This window comes from Amblyomma americanum, chromosome 8 (assembly GCF_052857255.1).
Source record: "Amblyomma americanum isolate KBUSLIRL-KWMA chromosome 8, ASM5285725v1, whole genome shotgun sequence".
In the NCBI taxonomy this organism is placed as follows: Eukaryota; Metazoa; Arthropoda; class Arachnida; order Ixodida; family Ixodidae; genus Amblyomma; species Amblyomma americanum.
In genome coordinates, this window is record NC_135504.1 from 163250291 (window position 1) to 163271656 (window position 21366).

At 49.9% G+C, this 21366-nt stretch overlaps 1 protein-coding gene across 1 annotated transcript in view; it reads right to left on the bottom strand.

Moving 5' to 3' along the window:
• The window catches only part of LOC144102811 (uncharacterized), a 33617-nt gene extending 13191 nt beyond the window's left edge, over positions 1-20426 (bottom strand). The window contains exon 1 of the mRNA XM_077635969.1: positions 19510-20426. Within this exon, the coding sequence (XP_077492095.1) occupies positions 19510-20426 (917 nt within the window). The remainder of the gene's footprint in view (positions 1-19509) is intronic.
• Positions 20427-21366: the final 940 nt, after the last annotated feature.

The window sequence follows — 21366 nt, forward strand, 5'->3', positions numbered from 1 at the left end:
CACGGAAATGGGCTGACAAACCTTTCCCACGTATGTCACTAACGTCACGCCCATGTTCCCGAAGCCTATCATTAAGGCATCTGCCTGCTTGGCCTAAATACGGTTTGCCACAGGAAAGAGGTATCTGGTAAACGACATTTTCAATGCAATCAACAAATTTATTTTTATCTTTCTTAATACAGCCAACCGCCTTTTTGGATTTTGTCAAATTTTCAGGGGCTGAAAAACTACTCTGGCTCCCGAAAGCTCCGCTATATATTTTATGATTATGGGAAAGCCGATGAAAGTAAGGGGTGACAGCAACTTTTTCTCTCTTATGCGTAGCCTCTGGAATTTCTTGCGTTTTTTTCTGGCAGAACTTTTTAGAACGCCTTCCGCTACAGAGACCAGAACATGGGAAGGGTAACCAGCGTTCTCCAACCGCTTGCACTGCTGAGAAAAACTTGCATGCATGAGGTGCGAACAGGACTTCATTAGAGAATTAACAAAAGAAAGGCGAACAATGGATCGTTTTACGAGTTTAGGGTGTGCTGAATGAAAAGGCAATAATGGTTTTTCGCCTCGAGGTTTGAAGATCCAGCATGTGCGATCATGATGCAGTACGATGTTGATGTCTAGGAACTTGAATACGCCCTTTTCAGGTAGTTGAAACGTTAGATTTAGAGCACAGAAATGGTTACGAAACGAAATGCGGACATTAAGAACATCATTCTTGAAGGAACCGTCATTGTTGCCGGAACAATGTGCTTCCGGATGAAGTGAGGCGTCTGTTCGGTGGGTTTATCCCACACGAGGTCATGGTGTCAGAGTGTGCAAGATTTTAAAGGCTAAGTCGTTTCGACTAGCTCGCCTATGCAGGGAATATCTCCACATTTTGGTTGGCCAGAGTTCAAACCCATCCACAGCAGGGAAGACGCTACGAGAGTGCCAGCGGCTTGTCAGCTATACTACGGACTTCATTCGGCAGCGACAACTGGACTACCTCAGAAGACAGCTTGACATTAAGCCACGCTCACCTCGGCGTGTTATCCATACACCGCAAGGACTGGATCTTCCTCAACATGTGAGATCTGTTCTGTCGTTGGGACCTAAGTTTGCCCTGGAGCCAAAATCGTCTTCTGCGGAGCGGCTCATCTTCGTTCACCAGATTTCTCGTATCATCCCCGAGCAAGAGGCAGACCGATGTGTTTCTGCAGGTGTCGACACCTTACGGCGATGTAAGTTGCATCCTTCAAGACTTCCCGTAAATCGAGCTAAGTCTTACCTAGAACATCATTCATTGTGCCTCCTTCCCGCAGACAAATAAGGAGGATTTGCTGTATTTCCTTCTGGACTCTTTCATAAGAAAGCATGTGAAGCTGTTTCCTCCGCCTTTAACTGCTATCCAAATGTAAAAATTTCAAAGATAAAAGCTGAAGCGAAGAGACTATGTACTAGGTTGAACATTTTGTCGGTTCTTAAAGGAATTACCGATTGTAAAAAAGACTTCCTTCAGATATTCTTCAACGCAAAGACCCATAAAACTGATGTTCCGTTCAGAGTTATTGTATCAGAGAATGGTACATGGCAAAAATCTGTTGCCCTTTTGTTACAAGAAAACCTGAATTTCTTATCCATTCAAGACCATTCCTTGTCCGAAATTCTGAGCAGGTTATAGATTTTATCAAGTCATATGCGGAACATGGACTATCTTTTTTTTCGGTTGATATAAAAGATCTATATTATTCCATTCCACATGAGGCTTCGTTATCTTGTGTTGGAGATTGTATTGACCGGTACGGACCTATTGACTTTCAAAATGCATCTGGCATCTCGGTAAATGTTTTTCTAGAAATTTCAAAATTTTACCTTAAGTCTACATTCATAGAGAGGGGCGAAAAACCACATCTTGAAAAACAAGGCATTTGTATAGGTTTTTGCATAGCACCCATTCTGAGCCACTTGTTTTTAGCCCAGTTGGACAGGTCTTTTGCGGATATAGTAAAAGATACCAATGTCATCAAGATTTTTAGATATGTTGATGATTTTCTTATTGCACTTAACAGAAATGACGGTTCCTTCAAGGATGATGTTCTTAATGTCCGCACTTCGTTTCGTAGCCATTTCTGTCCTCTAAATCTAATGTTTGAACTACCTGAAAAGGGGGTAATCAAGTTCCGAGACATCAACATCATACTGCATCATGATCGCACATGCTGGATGTTCAAACCTCGAGGCGAAAAACCATTATTGCCTTTTCATTCAGCACACCCTGAACTCGTAAAACGATCCATTGTTCGCCTTTCTTTTGTTAATTCTCTAATGAAGTCCTTTTCTCACCTCATGCATGCAAGTTTTTCTCAGCAGTGCAAGCGGTTGGAGAACGCTGGTTACGCTTCCCATGTTCTGGTCTCTGTAGCGGAAGGCGTTCTAAAAAGTTCTGCCAGAAAAAAACGCAAGAAATTCCAGAGGCTACGCATAAGAGAGAAAAAGTTGCTGTCATCCCTTACTTTCATCGGCTTTCCCATAATCTTAAAATATATAGCGGAGCTTTCGGGAGCCAGAGTAGTTTTTCAGCCCCTGAAAAGTTGTGCTATTTGTGGACGAAAAATTTGACAAAATCCAAAAAGGCGGTTGGCTGTATTAAGAAAGATAAAAATAAATTTGTTGATTGCATTGAAAATGTCGTTTACCAGATACCTCTTTCCTGTGGCAAACAGTATTTAGGCCAAACAGGCAGATGCCTGAATGATAGGCTTCGGGAACATGGGCGTGACGTTAGTGACATGCGTGGGAAAGGTTTGTCAGCCCATTTCCGTGTGTGTCATTGTATACCACTCCTAAAAAAATGTGTGGTCTTGAAAATGCACAAAAACAGCTTAACACGAGAGATAATTGAAGCGGAATGGATTTCTTTGTTGGAAGATGACTGTGCGAGCCGCCCTGCAGTAGCTCTGTTGCAAAGGAGCTCTTATATCTGTCTGATATGCTTTGTTAGCTGTAGTTTGATAGTAATTGTATGATAAGTCAGTATATAAAAACCACCCTTCTTTTACGAAATAAATCTTTGTTGGAAGTTAGCGCTCTGTGGTGTCGTCTTTCTGTGTCCCTGTCTTTTTTTTTTTTTTGCGGGATGAATTCTGCTCTTGAAATGAACCATTAAGCCCAAGTATCTACCCCTCTAGAAGTAAGATAGCATTTGAGGTGCGATTGAGAAAAATAGGGGAAAAGCAGTGGGCTAGCAAAGCTTTCAGATACCTGTATATAAGGAATGTTGATAGGAAATAGAGAAAGCGAACTAGAAAATTGACACGTAAATATCTGAAAGCAGTAGGGGCGCATATCAGCAATGATCGGTTGAGAAAAAGGTTAAAGAAAAACAGAGAGCTCTGTTGAAAACTGCGATGCTGACGAAATCAGCACTAGAACATACAGGTCTTTTAAGCAAGAAATTGCCAAAGAAAATATCTATGATAATTGTAGGGGAAGCTCTTTGTTGTTTGAGGCCAGGACGGGAGTTTTGCGGACTAAAACGTATAGAGTCAGGTACCACGAGATAGACACGTTGTGCGTTGCGTGCGGAGAGGAGGAGGAGACGGCTGAACACTTGATACTTTTCTGTAAAGGGCTTCACTCTACAGTGGAAAGCAGTGGGGCTGATTTATCCAAGGCATTGGGGTTAGAGGAGAGTGAAGGGAAAGTAGATTTTAAGCAGGCAGAAGTAGCCAAGCGATGGTTATCTGATTGGAGGCTAAAATGAAGACAAGAGTAAAATTTAATAAGTCATGGCTGAGCGGCTTGAGCCACCGCCTGATTTAAAGGGTTCAGCTGTATCCATCCATCCTTCCATCCATCCATCCGTCCGTCCGTCCGTCCGTCCGTCCGTCCGTCCGTCCATCCATCCATCCATCCATCCATCCATCCATCCATCCATCCATCCATCCATTCATTCATTCATTCATTCATTCATTCATTCATTCATTCATTCATTCATCCATCCATCCATCCATCCATACATACATACATACATACATACATACATACATACATACATACATACATACATACATACATACATACATACATACATACATACATACATACATACATACATACATACATACATACATACATCAATTTGTGTCAATCAGGGCTGTAGTTACGCCGGTAGAGGAGGTTATCGCGAATGGCAAAGGGTGAAGCTTGACGGAGAAAGGTGCGGGATGGCGGAACGTATACATATATTTAGGTCGGAGATAAAGTCGCGAACAGGGGAAATCCACTGATCTTTACGCCGCGCTGAAGGCATGTCGCTGATGGTGAGTGAAGGCGCAGTGGCTTCGGGAGCGGAGAGGCTGGCAATCTCGGCCGGTAGCGGGGAACGGGACAAGGCATCGGCGTCCTGATGCTTGCGGCCCGACTGGTAGACGACGCGTTTGTTATATTCTTCGAAACGAAGAGCCCAACGAGCCATGCGGCCGGAGGGATTTTGGAACAAAGAAAGCGAACAAAGGGTATGGCGGTCTGGGAACACGTCAAAAAGGCGCCCATAGATATAAGTGCGAAACTTGTCGATGGGGGTCAAACGATGGCCAAGCACTCTTTTTTCGTGACAGAGTAGTTGGGCTCGGCTTAAGTCAGGGTGCGGCTTGCATAACCAACTACATATTCGTCGTATCTAGACGTTCCGCGGGTTCTGCGGTTTCTTGACTTGACGCTAGCCTTTCTAGGCGCTCACATATGCTGGCGGTACGGACCACGAAGCAAGAAGGGACTGCACCACTACACATATGCGCATTCTAAGATCATCAAGCGGGGAATGCAAAAGCAGGAATGAGAGCCGCATTGACGAGATTCTGTCATGATGAAGTTCAGGGCAATTTTGATGCCCAGGACCGTCGGCTGAGGTTACCCGACGAGTCTGCTCTCCATTGTCGCAGAAGGGATTCTTCAAGCACTCAGAGGCAGGAAGTAGATCACAACCACATCATAAGAAAGGAAGCCGTACGCGGTCATCCCTTACATTAATGGCATTTCCCACAGTCTCAAAAAGGTAGGAGCAAGAGCTGCTGTAAATGTGCTCATGTCAGCACCCAGCAAGTTAAGAATCCTGTGCGCCAAAGTCAACAGCGACCAAAGAAAAAATCAGTAGAAGAAAAAGCACCGGACGAAGCATGTGAATTGTGTGAATAACGTTGTGTATGAAATACCTCTGTCATGCGCACGCACCTACATTGGTCAAACTGGGCGCTGTTTAAATGAACGGCTTCAAGAGCACTAAATATCGCTAAAGGGTGCCATCAGCAAAGAATTAGCAAAGCATTGCAGAGAGCACGGATGTGCTCCGCAGCTTAACAACGCAAAGGTCATCGCGTCATATTTTGATCAACGGACCAGGGAGATCGAAGAAGCCTTCAACATCCGAAAAAAGAGCGAAGTATGCGTCAGCATACCTTCGATAGTGCTTTGTGACAGCGAAACTGTTTATCTGTGTGCGTTGTCATAATCTTTTTACCACGTGTACATCTTATGTGTTTTTTGCTTATGTCTTTTGCTTGTTGCACGAGCTAGATGTATATATTCGAAGAAAGTGCGTTATAAATCTGGCTGTTGGTCAGCGTCATGTCTCGGCTGTCTCTTCTTTGTGTCGTGCTACGCTGTTCCTGCCACAAGATCATGCACCAATCAGCCCAACTTTTCACCTTGATAAATAATATATATAGACGGAAAAATAAAGCCATATCAGTTAGGCTGCAGTGTCATTTACCGTACTCCTTCCTGACAAGATGCCTCGGTGATGAAATTTCATTCAAGATGTCAAAATATTCCCTAATGAAATTGTTACTGCTAAGCATGGCATCATTATCCCGTACTAAGTACGATGAAAAACTATTTTTAACACGAAACATAATGTTGCTCTTAGCCGTAAAATTGAGGTTTAAATATTTGTCTGTCCCGGTATAATGATCAACTTAGATTTTTTTTCATTATGCGACTCGTCCTGTTCCTTCTTTATTTTTAATGTCCTTCGCTGTTTGCCGTTGGCGGAAACGTTCGCTATAAAATCGCATGTTGCTGCAGCGGGAGCTAATATTTTTTTTCCTAGAGCCAGCAACAACATCTGTGTTTTGCATTTCTCGGCAGTTTCATAAAGACCATTGCAGGTAGACCAGGCGGGGGGGGGGGGGGGGGGGGGGCACTTTGCTTGCCGTATGCCACCACACCGAAAGAATTCGCAGTGGGCCATGCTAGTTTGTCCGGTGGACGCCGGCCCAGACCGCATTCCAGCGTATCTCTCGCCAACAGATACGCCGGCCCTTTTCTAGGCCCGCATCAAACATCCATAATACGCCAGCCGACAAAGCTCGACGCGTCCCTTCTCTCCGGGCGACACTCGAAGGCCGCGGCGGCAGCTGCAGATAATCGCGGCGGCAATTTTTTTTTTGTGTGTGGGCTGCGGCACACACAAAAGACGGCTCGAGCGAGCCAATTATGACGGTAATGAGCACAGTTTCTACCCCACGGCACGGCTGGAAGGAGCCCACGCGCTCTGTCCTTCTTTTTGTTTCATTCTCGCACCAGTTATTTCTTTCCCTGGGGCGGGCAAGGCCCAACCTTGTTACCTAGCACTAGAGGCGGCCAAGGCGACAAAAGTTCGTGCCCAGTCGAACCCGCTCTTTCCGAGAAAAGCTCCGCGCATTGTGCTTCAGCCGCGAAAGAGTATAGTACACGCTACATTCACTGAAAACCGGCACAAACCGAAACATCCACTCCCGTCGCATCTCAGTAGATGCTCCTGCATCTACTGCACCAAGTGAAGTTCCGCCACAAGTAGATCCAAAATGCGCCTTCTAAACTGGAGTCCCTTGGAAAGCACATTACTATCTGAAGCAAGGAAAAAAGAGGAAGATATTAAAAGGCATGGGTATCATCAGTGATGAATCGATTATCCTGCGTCCTCCTCTCCTGGCTTTAATCCGAAAGCCTTATATGGCTCTCATCTGCAACGAATTCTGATGTTGCCCTGCAGCGGTGTTCACCAAAGCCCCAGATAACATCACTATGCTCTCATATCAAGTCTTCAGTAGACCATTAGGTTGAGGCCTATGTTGTTGAGCACATCCCCGCCGCAAGACTACAGCAGCTACTTCTGACGCATCTGTCACCATAACTAGAGGTTAGCGGACGTCGTTCGGTCAAACGAAACTTTTCTTTTTAGCAACCTAAGGAGCGTTATAACAAACGCGACACCGTGTCTACATCGGTCGACACATATACCGCTGACGTCGTGATTATTATGGAAACTTGGCTGTCCACAAAATTCAATGATAAAGAAATCTTGAATTTCTCGCGAAAATACAAATTCTACAGGTGTGATTGTGGAGCGCGAGCTAGAGGGTGCGTCCTGATAGCAGTCTCTGGCGGGCCTGGTTTCCTTCAATGTTCTGTTTCTTTGCACCCTCGAACTGGTTTGCGTGAACATCCAGCTCAATTAAAAAGATTAGATTTTAGTCGCATGTTACCGCCCTCTAAATTCATCAAAAGGTTTTTCTTGGGGCTTGCACGATGTTCTTAATAAATTTCACACCAGATTTCGCTCGTCGCCCATGTTTGTCCTATAGGCGATTTTAGCTTCCTCAACATTTCTTGGGTCACGCCACTTCCGATTGCAACTGGTAGCTCCTCCGAATGCATATCCTTTCTTGACACATGCCCCGATTTTATTCTTTGTGAACTAGTCAATAGTCCAACGCATATTACTCGTCTAGCACTGTGTAGTATTCTTGACCTAGTACTTATCAATCATCCAGGCCTTGTTCACTGAATTTCACTTTTGGCTGGCTTTAGTGATCATTCCGTTATTCATTTTAATATATCAAACTTATCACCTCGCAAAGAAGTTACTACAAACTTTTTTAAGGCTGTTGGAAAGCCGACAATGCTTATATTAATGATGAACTAGCGGAATTTTCAAGCGAATTCTGTTTCGGCGTTCTTGACGCTTTGCAGGAAAAATGGCTCGCCCTAAAATCAAAATATTCCAACTTACAAAGCAATTTATGCCTCTGAGAAAAATAAAAAAATAGCTCCAGTACTCCTCGGTTTGCACCATCAATAAAACGTCTACTCAAGAAAACAAAACGTATCTTCCGAAGAGCCAATTCATCCAAGCGCGAAGAAAGACGGGAGGCTCATCATCACGCGGCCGTGGCATATGCTGACGCACTTTTAGTTGCTAAGCACACATTTTTCGAACAAACGCTACCGTCGATGCTTGTTTCAAACACGCAAAAATTTTGGAACATTGTTCGCGGTGATGATAGGAAGCATATGGAATTACTTGCTACAGACAAAACTGTTGGCCCTGTAGAGCGGTTTATTGGCACGATGGAAGCGCCGGCTACGAAGACCTTGGCACAGGCAATCTACGAGGCAGAGAGCCCAGAGACCAGACACAAGCGGCAGTGTTCCATCCAGCACGAGCATCCAACCGGCGGCGCGAGCGCTTCGTCGTCGTTGGCTTCGGGGCTGGTTCATCTTCTTCATTCCAAGTGCCCGGCGGAAAGAGGGAGCCATCCTGGCGACTGAAGGAGAGGAGACTACGAGGGGTCTATAATACGGCTTCAAGCGGCTGACGCGAACGACGTTGCGGCCACGGCGGCGATGGTCCGAAGAAGGTGTCACCGGTTCGATAATGTAGTTGACCGGTGACGTACGCTCCAAGATGCGGTAAGGGCCGATGTGCTTGGCCGAAAATTTGGACGTATTCGGAACAGAGAGCAAGACTAGTGAGCCAGTGGAGAAGTGAACCGCGGGCGTGTCTTGATCGGAAGCATGGGTACGGAGACCTTGACGTTCGGCGGTGAAGGAGCGAGCCAACTGGCGGCACTGCTGAGCATGGCGGGTGATGTCAGAGAGGGAAGCATATTCCGAGCTGTCGGGGTTGTAGGGAAGGATTGTATCCAACATACAAGAAGGTTCGCGTCCGAATAAAAGAAAGAATGGAGAAAAGCCGGTGGTTGCTTGAGAGGCGGTGTTATATGCATAGGTGACGAACGGAAGAACCTGATCCCAATTGGAGCTGTCGGAGTGAATATACATGGCGATCATGTCCCCAAGAGTACGGTTGAACCGTTCGGTGAGGCCGTTGGTTTGAGGGTGGTAAGCAGTAGCGGTGCGGTGGACTGTGTGGCACGCAGCGAGAAGCTCGTGAAGAACTTCAGACAAGAAAACACGGCCGCGGTCACTGAGAAGTTCGCGAGGAGCGCCGTGACGCAGGACAAAGTGATGAAGAAGGAAGAAGGCTACATCGCGAGCAGTAGCCGCAGGTAGGGCAGCGGTCTCAGCATACCGAGTGAGGTGGTCCACGGCGACTATGATCCAGCGATTCCCAGAGGTCGTGAAGGGAAGTGGCCCATATAGGTCGATGCCCACACGATCAAAAGGGCGAGCCGGACACGGTATTGGCTGTAACGGGGCAGTCGAAGGACGAGGTGTCGACTTCCGCTGCTGACAGGCCGTGCAGGAGCGAACGTAGCGACGAACGAGGTTGTACATGCCCCGCCAATAGTACCTCTGGCGTAGTCGCTCGTACGTTTTCAGCGAGCCAGCGTGAGCGCTCTGAGGATCGGCATGGTGGTGTTCACAAATCTCAGTGCGGAGATGTCGGGAATCACGAGAATCCACTTGCGGCCATCTGGACGATAGTTGCGCCGGTACAGAAGACCGTCGCGAAGGGCAAAATGGGAAGCCTGGCGACGAAGTGCTCGAGAGAAGGAGGCCGTAGAGGGTGCACGAAGTACGTCGAGCAACGATGAAATCCATGAATCTTGGCGTTGTTGATGGGGCATGTCCATGGTAGTGAGCGCTGCGAGTAGGGATGCAGATATTGGCGAAGAGGGCGCAAGAGAGGGCAGTGGGGAGCGGGACAAGGCGTCGGCGTCGGAGTGCTTGCGGCCCGATCGGTAACCTACGGTGATATCGAATTCCTGAAGACGGAGGGCCCAGCGGCCTAGGCGCCCTGAGGGATCTTTGAGTGAAGCCAACCAGCACAAAGCGTGATGATCGGTGACGACGGTGAACGGGCGACCATATAAGTATGGGCGGAATTTTTTTAGAGCCCACACTACGGCGAGACACTCCTTTTCCGTCACGGTGTAGTTCGACTCAGCCTTGGTGAGGGCATGGCTGGCGTACGCAACGACGTATTCAGGAAATTCGGGCTCTCGCTGGGCAAGGACAGCCCCGAGGCCGATTCCGCTTGCTTCGGTGTGCACTTCAGTAGGGGCACTGGGGTCGTAGTGTCGAAGGATAGGTGGAGAGGTGAGAAAACGACGGAGCGCAGCAAAAGCGTCGTCTCAGGCCGAGTCCCACGTAGACAGGTCGGCGGGACCATTAAGAAGTTTCGTCAGGGGTGCGACGATGGAGGCGAAATTGGGAACAAATCGCCGAAAATAGGAGCAGAGACCCACAAATCGGCGCACTTGTTTTGTAGAAGTCGGTTTAGGGAAGTCAGCGACAGCACGGAGTTTGTCAGGATCGGGCAGGACGCCGTCTTTGGAGACGAGGCGGCCGAGTATTGTCAGCTGCCGGGCACCAAAGTGACATTTTTTGAGATTACCAGCATTGGTGAGGCAGCTCAGTATCTGGCGCAAGCGCTTGAGATGCGTCGGAAAATCGGGCGAAAACACGACAACATCATCTAAATAGCAGAGACAAACAGTCCACTTCAGGCCGCGCAAGATGTTGTCCAAAATTCGTTCAAACGTTGCGGGAGCGTTACAGAGGCCGAATGGCATCACGTTGAACTCAGAGTCCGTCAGCGGTGACGAACGCCGTTTTAGGAGGTCGGACTCAGCCATCGGGACTTGCCAATAGCCGGAACGGAGATCCAGGGAGGAGAAGAACTCGGCGCCTTGCAAGCAGTCAAGGGCGTCGTCAATACGTGGTAGCGGGTAGACGTCCTTGCGCGTAATTTTGTTGAGCCGGCGATAGTCCATGCAAAATAGTATCGAGCCGTCCTTCTTTTTAACCAGGACGACTGGGGACGACCAAGGACTGGCGGAAGGTTGAATAATGCCGCGTTGTAGCATGTCGTCAACTTGCTCAGTTATGACGCGGCGCTCGGGAGGCGACACACGGTAGGGGCGCTGACGGAGAGGAGCATGGGTTCCGGTGTCAATGTGGTGCTCGACAGTGGTCGCACGGCCCAAAGAAGTCGACTGGTGGTCAAACGATGAGCGAAACTGGTTGAGCAGGGCAAGGAGCTGCGCGCGGTGAGCAGTGTCGAGAGCGCGGTCAATGCAGCAGTCGAAAATGTCCGATGACAAAGCTGGAGTAGCACCACGTGGGGTGAGGGCAGCGACTTCGGCACTGGAGGAGGTTACATCAGTGTCGAAGGAAGAGATCAAAGCAGCGGTTTCAAAATGGCCGAGGCACTCGCCACGGAGCAGGGAGAGCGCGGAGAATGAGGTGTTAGAAACGAGGATGGCGGCAGCACCGTGGTGAATGTCGATGACGGCGAAGGGAAGACATAGGTGTCGGCGAGAGGCAAGTACAGGGGAAGGCATGAAGAGAACGGTGGCGTCAAAAACTGAGGCGGCGCAAACAGGGACAAGCACGGCACTGTCAGGGGGAATGTCAGTGTCCTCGGCGACAACAAGCTTAGCAGCACAACGAATCGGAGGCTCGTCGAGGAGCGCATCGCAGAGTGGAGAGAAGACGACGTGCGCACGGGCACAGTCAATGACGGCACTGTGCAGGGAGAGAAAATCCCATCCAAGGATGACGTCATGAGAGCTGGCACGGAGGACTAAAAATTCGACAACATACAAAACATCGGCGATGACGACGCGTGCTGTGCAAGCGGCAGAGGGATGAACGGTATCGGCGCTGGCGGTACGGAGTGAGAGTCCAGAAGATGGGGTTGTAACTTTGCGAAGCGAGCGGTAGAAGTTTTCGTGAATAACAGAAACGGTGGCCCCAGTGTCCACAAGCGCGAGTGTCGACTCCGTCGACAAAAACGTCAAGAAGGTTCGGCGGGGAAAGGCGAGGACTTAAGCAGGGCGATGAGTGCGTAGTTCGTGCCCCCGGAACTGCGGCTGCTAGTTTTCCGAATCAGCGCGGACGCTGCGACGCCTCATGGGCGACAATGAGCGGCGGCGGTGCGAAGGCGAGCGGTGGGAAACGTAGGGCTGGTGACCGTGCTCGCGGTCAGAAGAGGTCTCCTGAGGTGGTGGTCCGAAACGTGGGCGAAAGGTACGGTCTGCATCAGGGTAGTCTGGCAGAGGGTGGACAGGCGCATGCAGAGTACGTCGACAGAGGCGCGCGACGTGGCCCGGAAGACCGCAGGCGTAGCATATCGGTCGATTGTCAGCCGTGCGCCAAGGGTTGTAGGTAGGGGGCGTGAAGCGGGTCCGTGGAGCAGCAGGCGCAGGCACCACTTGAGGAACGTACGTATAAGCCTGCGGTCGCGGAGGTCGCGCGACAGCCTCGGCATATGTGAGAGGCACGGGAGTGGGGGCAGGCGGCACTTCAACTGGAGGACCGTAGCTCAACGGAGCAGCAACAGGCGGTGGCGGGGTCGGGGGAAGGCCGACCTGGGGATCCAAGGAGGCTGGTTGTGGAAGAGGAGGGAGGGCGTCAGCGACCGCCTGCGTGATGGCGTGCCGGATCTCAGCGCTGAGGGGGGTCGGTGTCTGATGTTGGCGAGATAGGAGCGAGAGCTGCCGGCCGACCTCGTCCCGCACAAAGTCCTTGATGGTAGCAAGTAGATCTGGATTGATGGCCAGGCCGGAGATGGAGTCGGCAGGCGCAGGAGGCCGACGAGCGCAAAGACGTTGCTTGCGCAACTCATCGAAACTCTGGCAAATGGTATACACCGAGGTAACGGTGGTGGGACCCTTCGCTAACAACAGCTGAAAAGCATCGTCATCGATACCCTTCATGATGTGTTTGAGCTTGTCAGCCTCGGACATAGCCGGATCAACACGCTTGCAGAGGTCTACTACGTCTTCAATGTAGCTGGTGAAAGTCTCAACCGTGTGCTGAGCTCGGACGCGCAGGCTTTGCTCAGCGCGCAGTTTCCGCACTGCAGGACGGCCGAAAACCTCCGCAAGGGTGCTCTTTAGAACGGGAATGTCGGCCTCGTGGTTGCGGAACCAGAGGATCGCGACATCGCTGAGGTAGAAGATGACGTTGGTAAGCTTGACGCGGTCGTCCCAGTTGTGGCGGCTCACCCATTCGTATGATTCCAGCCAATCTTCCACGTCCTGGTCGCTATGGCCGCTAAAGACAGCGGGGTCGCGCTGCCGAACGGCACCGGAGCAGATGACTGGCTGCGACGTGGCGGCGGGCTGTTGACTGGCCTTGGTAGTGGACATCGGGATGGTGCGGCTGCGAAGGTCCACGGTGATGGTGAAAAGGGGAACACAGCCACCTCCACCAAATATAGAGCGGTTTATTGGCACGATAGAAGCGCCGGCTACGAAGACCTTGGCACAAGCAATCTACGAGGCAGAGAGCCGAGAGACCAGACTCAAGCGGCAGTGTTCCATCCAGCACGAGCATCCAACCGGCGGCGCGAGCGCTTCGTCGTCGTTGGCTTCGGGGCTGGTTCATCTTCTTCATTCCAGCCCCAATGAAAGTTGTACTTTGTCGTATGAGACATCTGCATCGTCCTTTTCGAAAAATATTTCTTCCACCCTTTCTATCGTTTCCCATTTCGAATACCCGTCTAGGGATCCTGCCATAATAGATTGTACTGTAATATAGATATTAATACATTCCATTAAACTCTCTTCTTCACCGGGCGATGATGTAATAAGCCCAAAGTTTTGGTAAGACGCTGAAGCATATTCATCAATTCTGTTATCAAAACTTTTTTTCGCAGTCCTTTGAATGCAGTGAACTTCCAAACGACTGGAAAGTCGGGATCATGGTTGCTGTTTTCAAGCAACCAAGTGTGCTGAATTACTTTGAGTATTGCGTTGATTTTTTTTTCATGGTTCTGACGTTGATGAATTATGGGAAGGGTTTAAAAAAATTTGCTTCCACTGCATAGACAATTTGGTCCCTACGAAAGGGAAGAAAACACGCCAGATAAATCTTTGGACCAGTCGAAACATAGTGCATCTGCATCTTGCGAGGAAAATTAAGCGGTTGAAAGGATGAGGATCTACTCGATCCATAATTCAAACTCACAAATCAAACCTTACTGAAGAAATTCCGAAAACAAAACGGTACTACTTTGAGCACACACTACCGGACTTTAATCATGACTCCCCCCAAAAGCTCTGGAACTATTTAGCAAACATTAAAAAGCCCATTAACCAAATTATTCATGTGGGTGCAATCCTTGTTGAGAAAACTACCATTGCCGAGCACTTTAATAGTGTATTCTCAAGTCCAAATCCATGTAGGTTTTTTAGTGATGCATTTTGTTTTTCCTGATCCAGGCATTGTATCACTGCCAGGATTAACTTCACTGTTGTTAAATCTTAACACTGGAGCCGCCGCGGTGGCTGAGTGGTTACGTCGCTCGGCTGCCGGCCCGACAGACGGGGGTTCGATCCAGGCCGCGGCATTCGAATTTCGATGAAGGCGAAATTCTAGAGGCCCGTGTACTGTGCGATGTCAGTGCACGTTAAAGAACACCAGGTGGTCGAAATTTCCGGAGCCCTTCACTACGGCGTCTCTCATAGCCTCAGACGCTTTGGGACGTTAAACCCACATAAACCAAACCAAACCAAATGTTAAAACTATGTCGACTTCTGGTCCGGATAAAATCCCGAACGTATTTTTGCGTCGTTATGCAGAAGTTATTTCTAAATTTCTTTCAATAATATTTCGCACGTCGTTTGCAACAGGAATACTGCCTTCATACTGGAGGACAGCTTGTGTTGTGCCTACGCCTAAAAAGGGTGACATGCACTTCTTGCCAACTGTCGTCCCATTTCACTCACTTCCACTGGTTGTAAATTGGCAGAACATATTTTAGCTAACTACATAAGCAAATTTCTAGATGACAATGGTGTAAATTCTTCCGTTCAACATGGTTTTAGGAAAGGCTTATCCGCTGTGACCCAATTAACATCGGTTGTTCATAGCTTTGCAACCGTCCTTAACCACTCGGGGCAGGTCGATGCCATTTTTTTTACATTTTCAAAAAGCTTTTGATGTTGAAATGAACGGCTGCGCAAATCAAGACAATAAAGGCCAAGTTTGGGCGAGTTGGTTTACCATGCTGAATGTATAGCGCAAAAAACGAGGACGTAGAAAAAGACACACAACACGAGCGCTCGTGTTGTGTGTCTTATTCTACGTCCTTGTTTTTTGCGCTTTTACGTTCAGCAAATCAGGACACAGACAAGAAAGAGTCACGACATGCGCACACTACCATCTGTTTATTCTATGGAAAAGTGGCCTATTTAAACAGTTCCGCTCAAGCATGATACTCATCCCATTATCACTTCTAACGCAGCACGTGGAATGAAAAGCCGCTACATCACGTTAACAGACTATATACTGCAGGTTAGACTAACAGATATCTCTGATCAAAGGAATAAAAAACGAAAAAACGAAAAAAAAACGAAAAAAGGCCATCTCTTTGCAAAAGCAATGTCAAACAATCGTAGCAAACAGCAGAGTCATACAGAAGAAGCAAAAGCTGTCAGGAACCCAAACAAAACAAAATATAAAAAAGTAAAAAACCAATATCAATCGTAGCAAAAGCAGTCAAACATATGAAGCAAAAGCAGCCAAAAAAAGAAAGATAAAAACAAAAAAAATTCACAGGCCAACTAAACAAACAACAGACGCCGCTAGAAATGCTAGGCTGCAAAGTAGCACAGAACATGACGTCACAAAAAACTCTCTAGGAAGGAAACTTCATTTCTACGGAGGAATACCGAGGCGTCGCTGACAAATGTGCTTCCTTTCTTTTTTATTATAAAGGCCTCAAGTATTTCACGCGCCACCTGATCGCGACTCCTGCCCAGAATCCTTATTCCGTTAAGCACCGGATCACATTTGCAGTCTTACAATAGGGAGGCAAACTTGACCCGCCTCCGCTTTATAGCGTTTTCTCATACTCCCGTGCCCTGTCGTTAATGCAGCGACCAGTCTGGCCTATATAGACCCTTCCACACGTCAGTGGGATTTCATAAACCACTCCGACTGCACAGGATAGGAATTGCTTGCCGTGCCTCTTTTCGCACAGGGCTTTCTTCTTCTGGCCGATCCGCGAGCATAACCCGCTCAGCTTTTTGGGTGCGGAGAAAACGACAGGAACGTCAAACCGGCCAGCAACCTTCTTCAAACTGTGCGCCACTCGGTGTATATAGAAGACCACTTGTGGTCTTCTTGATCCCGGCTTAACAAGGGATGTTTTTTTCTTGCCTTTCATTTTTTGAAGGAGGGTCTCTACTACGCTGCAAACGACAGAACACGGGAAGCCAGCCATTTGAATCCTTTCGATCTGATGGTTGAAGCTAGCTTCAGCCATGTGAGCACAGGACTTAAGCAATGCAGTCTCGAGGCAAAGAGAAGCGATAGCCCTTTTAACTGTCTTCGAGTGCGCTGATCCGTACGGAAGCAGTTCCTTTTTTTCTCGGGAGGAATACATCCAACACACTCGCCCATCTGAAAACTTGATATTAATATCTAAAAACTGCAAGCTGCAAGCTTGAATACTCCCGTGTGACCGGATTGTGGGTCAGCGTGGAAATAGGCGCATATGTTCTTGCGCAGGTGGCGAGGAATAATGAGTAACCACTTGCGGCCGTCGGTGCTGTAGTTCCGGCGAAAGAGAAGGTTATCGCGAATCACGAAGTGGGAAGCATGGCGGCGGAGTGCACGGGATGGAGAAGCAGCCGTGGGGTTGGAGAGAAAGTCGAGAAGAGAAGCGATCCAGGGGTCAGTACGTTGCGCTGAGGGCATGTCGCTAATGTGAAGGGTCGACGGGGAGACGTGAGAGGTGGAAAGGCTGGCGATCTCGGCTGGAAGTGGGCAGCGGGACAGGGCATCAGCGTCTTGATGCTTGCGGCCGGAACGATAGACCACGCGGATGTCATACTCTTGCAGACGAAGAGCCCACCTGGCAAGGCGGCCGGATGGGTCTTTCAAGGAAGAAAGCCAACAAAGCGTATGATGGTCAGTCACAACGTCAAAAAAGCGGCCATAGAGGTACGGGCGGAATTTCGCAAGGGCCCATACGATAGCCAAACACCCTTTTTCGCTTACGGAGTAATTAGTTTCAGCCTTCGTAAGTGTGCGCCTTGCTTGATCAACAACGTATTCATCAAAACCACAGATGCGCAGGGCGAGTACGGCGCCGAGGCCGACACCGCTGGCGTCCGTGTGGACCTCGGTAGGAGCGGTCGAGTCGAAATGGCGCAGTATGGGCGGCGCTGTGAGGAGGCGGCGCAAGGTGTTATACGCATCGTCGCATGCCGGAGACCACATCGATAAGTCGGAACGGCCGGACAGTTGTGTTAAAGGAGCAGCAATCGAAGCAAAGTTGCGAATAAACCCCCTAAAGTAAGAGCACAGACCTAAGAAGCTGCGCAAGTCTTTGATAGAAGTGGGTTTGGGAAAGTCTGCGATAGCGCAGAGTTTAGCTGGGTCAGGACGAACGCCTTGCTTAGAGACAACGTGTCCTAAAATTGTCAGCTGACGCGCAGCAAAAAGGCATTTCTTCAAGTTGAGCTGCAGGCCAGTGTCAGAAAGGCAGGTCAAAACGTGCTTCAGGCGGGATAGATGGGTTTCAAAGTCGGGGGAAAAGACGACAATGTCGTCGAGATAGCATAGACACATTTTCCACTTGAGTCCATGCAAAATGGCGTCCATCATCCGTTCGAAGGTTGCAGGGGCATTACAAAGGCCGAATGGCATCACAGTAAATTCATACAATCCGTCGGGTGTCACAAAAGCAGTTTTGGGGACGATCGCCTTTCATGGGTACCTGCCAGTACCCAGACCGTAAATCGAGGGAGGAAAAGAGCTCCGCCCCTTGCAAACAGTCCAGAGCGTCATCTATGCGGGGGATCGGATACACATCCTTACGCGTTATCTTATTAAGGGGGCGGTAATCGACACAGAAGCGTATGGAGCCATCTTTCTTTTTCACAAGGACAACAGGCGATGCCCAAGGGCTACTTGAGGGCTGAATGACGCCGTTTTGAAGCGTTTGGTCGACTTGCTCTGTAATAGTCTGGCGCTCGGTTGGAGACGGACGATAGGGGCGCTGCCGCAGCGGCGCGTGGGCACCAGTGTCGATGCGATGGGTGACGGTGGAAGTTCGGCCCAAGGAAGTCTGGTGAGCGTCGAAGGAGGAGCGAAATTGATGAAGGAGGTCGAGAAGCTGTGTTCTGTGCGGCGGGGGAAGATCGGCGTCGATGGAGCGCAAAAACAATTCGTTAGAAGAGCGATCTGGCGTAGAGGCAGGAGGGCTGAGCGCGTTCATGGCGAGGAGCGGTGTATCGTCGGTCTCCTTGAGGATGAGCAGAGATGCGATGGGCTGCACACTGTCGAGGCATTCACCAAGGCGCAGAGCGGTAGGGCAGGAAAACAGGTTAGAAACCAAAAGTATCGAAAGGCCAGCGGACACAGTCATTACGGCGTATGGCAGAGGGAGACACTTGTGGTGCAGAAAAGTATGGCCTGGAGTAAAGAGGACAGTGTCGTCACCGATAGAGTCGCAAGACAAGTGTACAAGAACGGAAGAGCACGGGGGAATGTCGATGTCTTTGGCGGTGAGGGCTTTAACACATGCAACAGGAGGAGTAGCGTCCAGAAAGGGATTGGGCAGAGAAGAAAACCCAACTTCCGCTCGAGCACAGTCGATGATAGCTTCATGGACGGAAAGGAAATCCCAGCCCGGAATAACAGGATGGGGACAGGAAGGCAGAACAACGAATTCTATCGTGTAGAGGGAGTCCTGAATCACAGCTCAAGCGGTAGGCGCTGCGGACAGCTTGATGTGCTCCGCGCTGGCTGTACGCAGCGACAGTCCAGCAATCGGCGTCTGTACCTTCTTCAACGAACTACAAAACATTTCGTCCATAACAGAAATCGCAGCACCGGTGTCCACAAGGGCCAAGACAGTAATGCCCTCGACCGAAATTTCGATCAGATTAGTAGGGGATATGTGAGGCCTGGAAAGTTCGACGGGGACGCAGTTCTCGCCTCAGGAACTGCGGCACCTAGTTTTCCTCCTGAGGGAGATTGGGGCGACGTCGCATAGGAGAAACGGAGCGGCACCTCGGTGAAGGTGAACGGCGTCTAGAAAGGGCTGAACGCTCAGGAGAAAAAGGACGACTAGACGGCGGCTCAGCAGATCCGGAGTACTGACTCGTGGAAGGCCAGTACACGGGAGCTGGAGGAGTTTGCGCGTAGACTGGGAGACGGCGGCGGCAAAGCTGGGCCACATGACCAGGCAAGCCGCAATTGTAGCAGACAGGCCGGTTGTCGATGGTGCGCCAGGGATTGCTGAGTCGCGGAGCCGGCCGAAGAGAAGGAGCCACCGCTCGCGTAGGTGTTGTAGGCAAAGCATAGGTAGGCGGTCGAGGTCTGGCGACGACATCCGCGTATGTCAGCGGAGCGGCCATAGGGGGCGGCGTCTGGGCGACAACGTCTGCGTATAACAGCGGAGCGGCGACAGGTGGTGGCGGATGGGCGGGCGGAAGAGCCTCGGCAACCTGCTCGTGGATGGCGTGTCGAAGGGCCGGAGCCAAATCTGCAGCTTGCCCTGTAGGGTTCGGCAGAAGAAAAAGCTGACGCGCCACTTCTTCCCGAACAAAGTCTTTGATTTGTTGCAGCAGCGATGACGTGTCAGGTGCTGGTGTCAGTCCAGAAAGCGACTCAACCTGTCGAGGGGGCTGTCGAGTCAAGAGCCTCTGCTTCCGCAGCTCCTCGAAGCTTTGGCAGAGGGCGACGACTTCAGCAACGATGCTCAAGTCGCGCGCTACCAGCATCTGAAAGGCGTCGTCGTCAACACCCTTAAAAATGTGTTTAATCTTGTCAGCTTCTGACATGTTGAGGTTGACACGCTTGCATAGGTCAATGACGTCTTCGATGTAACTGGTAAAGCTTTCGCCGACCTGCTGAGACCGTTCGCGCAAGCGTTGTTCGGCGCGGAGTTTCCGAACAGCAGGAAGACCAAACACTTCGGAGAAGGTTGTCTTGAAAACAGACCAGGTGCGAATGTCCACCTCGTGCTTCCGATACCACAGGTTAGCCACACCGGTGAGATAAAAACTTACGTTATTCAGTTTGGTGGCATCGTCCCATTTGTTGTAAAGGCTCACCCTCTCGTAAGACGTGAGCCAATCTTCGACATCCTGCTCATCGGTGCCGCTGAAGATGGCCGGGTCACGTTGGCGAAGGGAGCCGCCGCAGGTAACAGCTGGGCCCACTTGCACGGCTTGATGTTGAACGTCGTGAGGCATCGCAGGTGGCGGGAGACTACGGTTGCGCAATTCCAGGGCTCTACCCTGCACCTCCACCAAATGTAAGGCGGGGGTTTATTTAAAAGAGCTGGGAGAAAGGGAGCAGCGGCGAGAGCAATCCGGGGGCAACCAGGTCGGGCACAGACACACGTGGCAATAGCAATACGGCTGACGCGCAGGGTCATCTTCGTTTTCACGAGCCATCTGCTTTGTATGGGTCATCATCTTCTACACAAAATAAATAAATAAATATTTTGTGGAAAGTACAGAAGGTCTGCAGAGTGCAGCTAGCCGCAGCGGCTGATGGCAAACGTCGGCGTAGCCTTTGGATGCAGCCTTTTAAGCAAGGCTGGGGCCCCTCGATGCTCCGGAAAATGACAATCTGGTGGCCAAGTCAACAGTCCTTATCAAGCGAGCTGGAGAGAAACTAAGATCAATCAAAATCCGGCGAAGGTGAGATCGAAACGGGCGTTTCCGCAAGAAGATAGTGTGGCACTTACAGAAGGGCTGCAGAGTGCTGCCTGTCGCCGCTGCGGTGTGCAAATTTAAGCGCGGCCTGTGGTTTCAGCCTTTTTAAGCAAAGCTAGGGCACCTGGATGCACCGGAAGACGACAAACTGGGGGCCAAGTCAGCAGTCCCTATCACGCGAGCGGGGAGAAAGTAAGGTTCAACAAAAATCTGGCGAAGGTGAGATCTAAAACGGCGTGTCCGCAAGAATATAGCGTGGCGGATACAGAAGGTCTACAAAGTGCGGCCTGTCGCCACTTTTTAGTGGAAATGTCGGCGCAGCCTGTGGATGCAGCCCTTTTAAGCAAAGCCGGGACACCTCAATGCACGTGAGGACGAAAAACTGGTGGCCAAGTCAGCAGTCCTTATCAGGCGAGCGGGGGGAAGGTAAAGTTCAGCCAAAATCCTGCGAAAGCGAGATGGAAACAGGCGT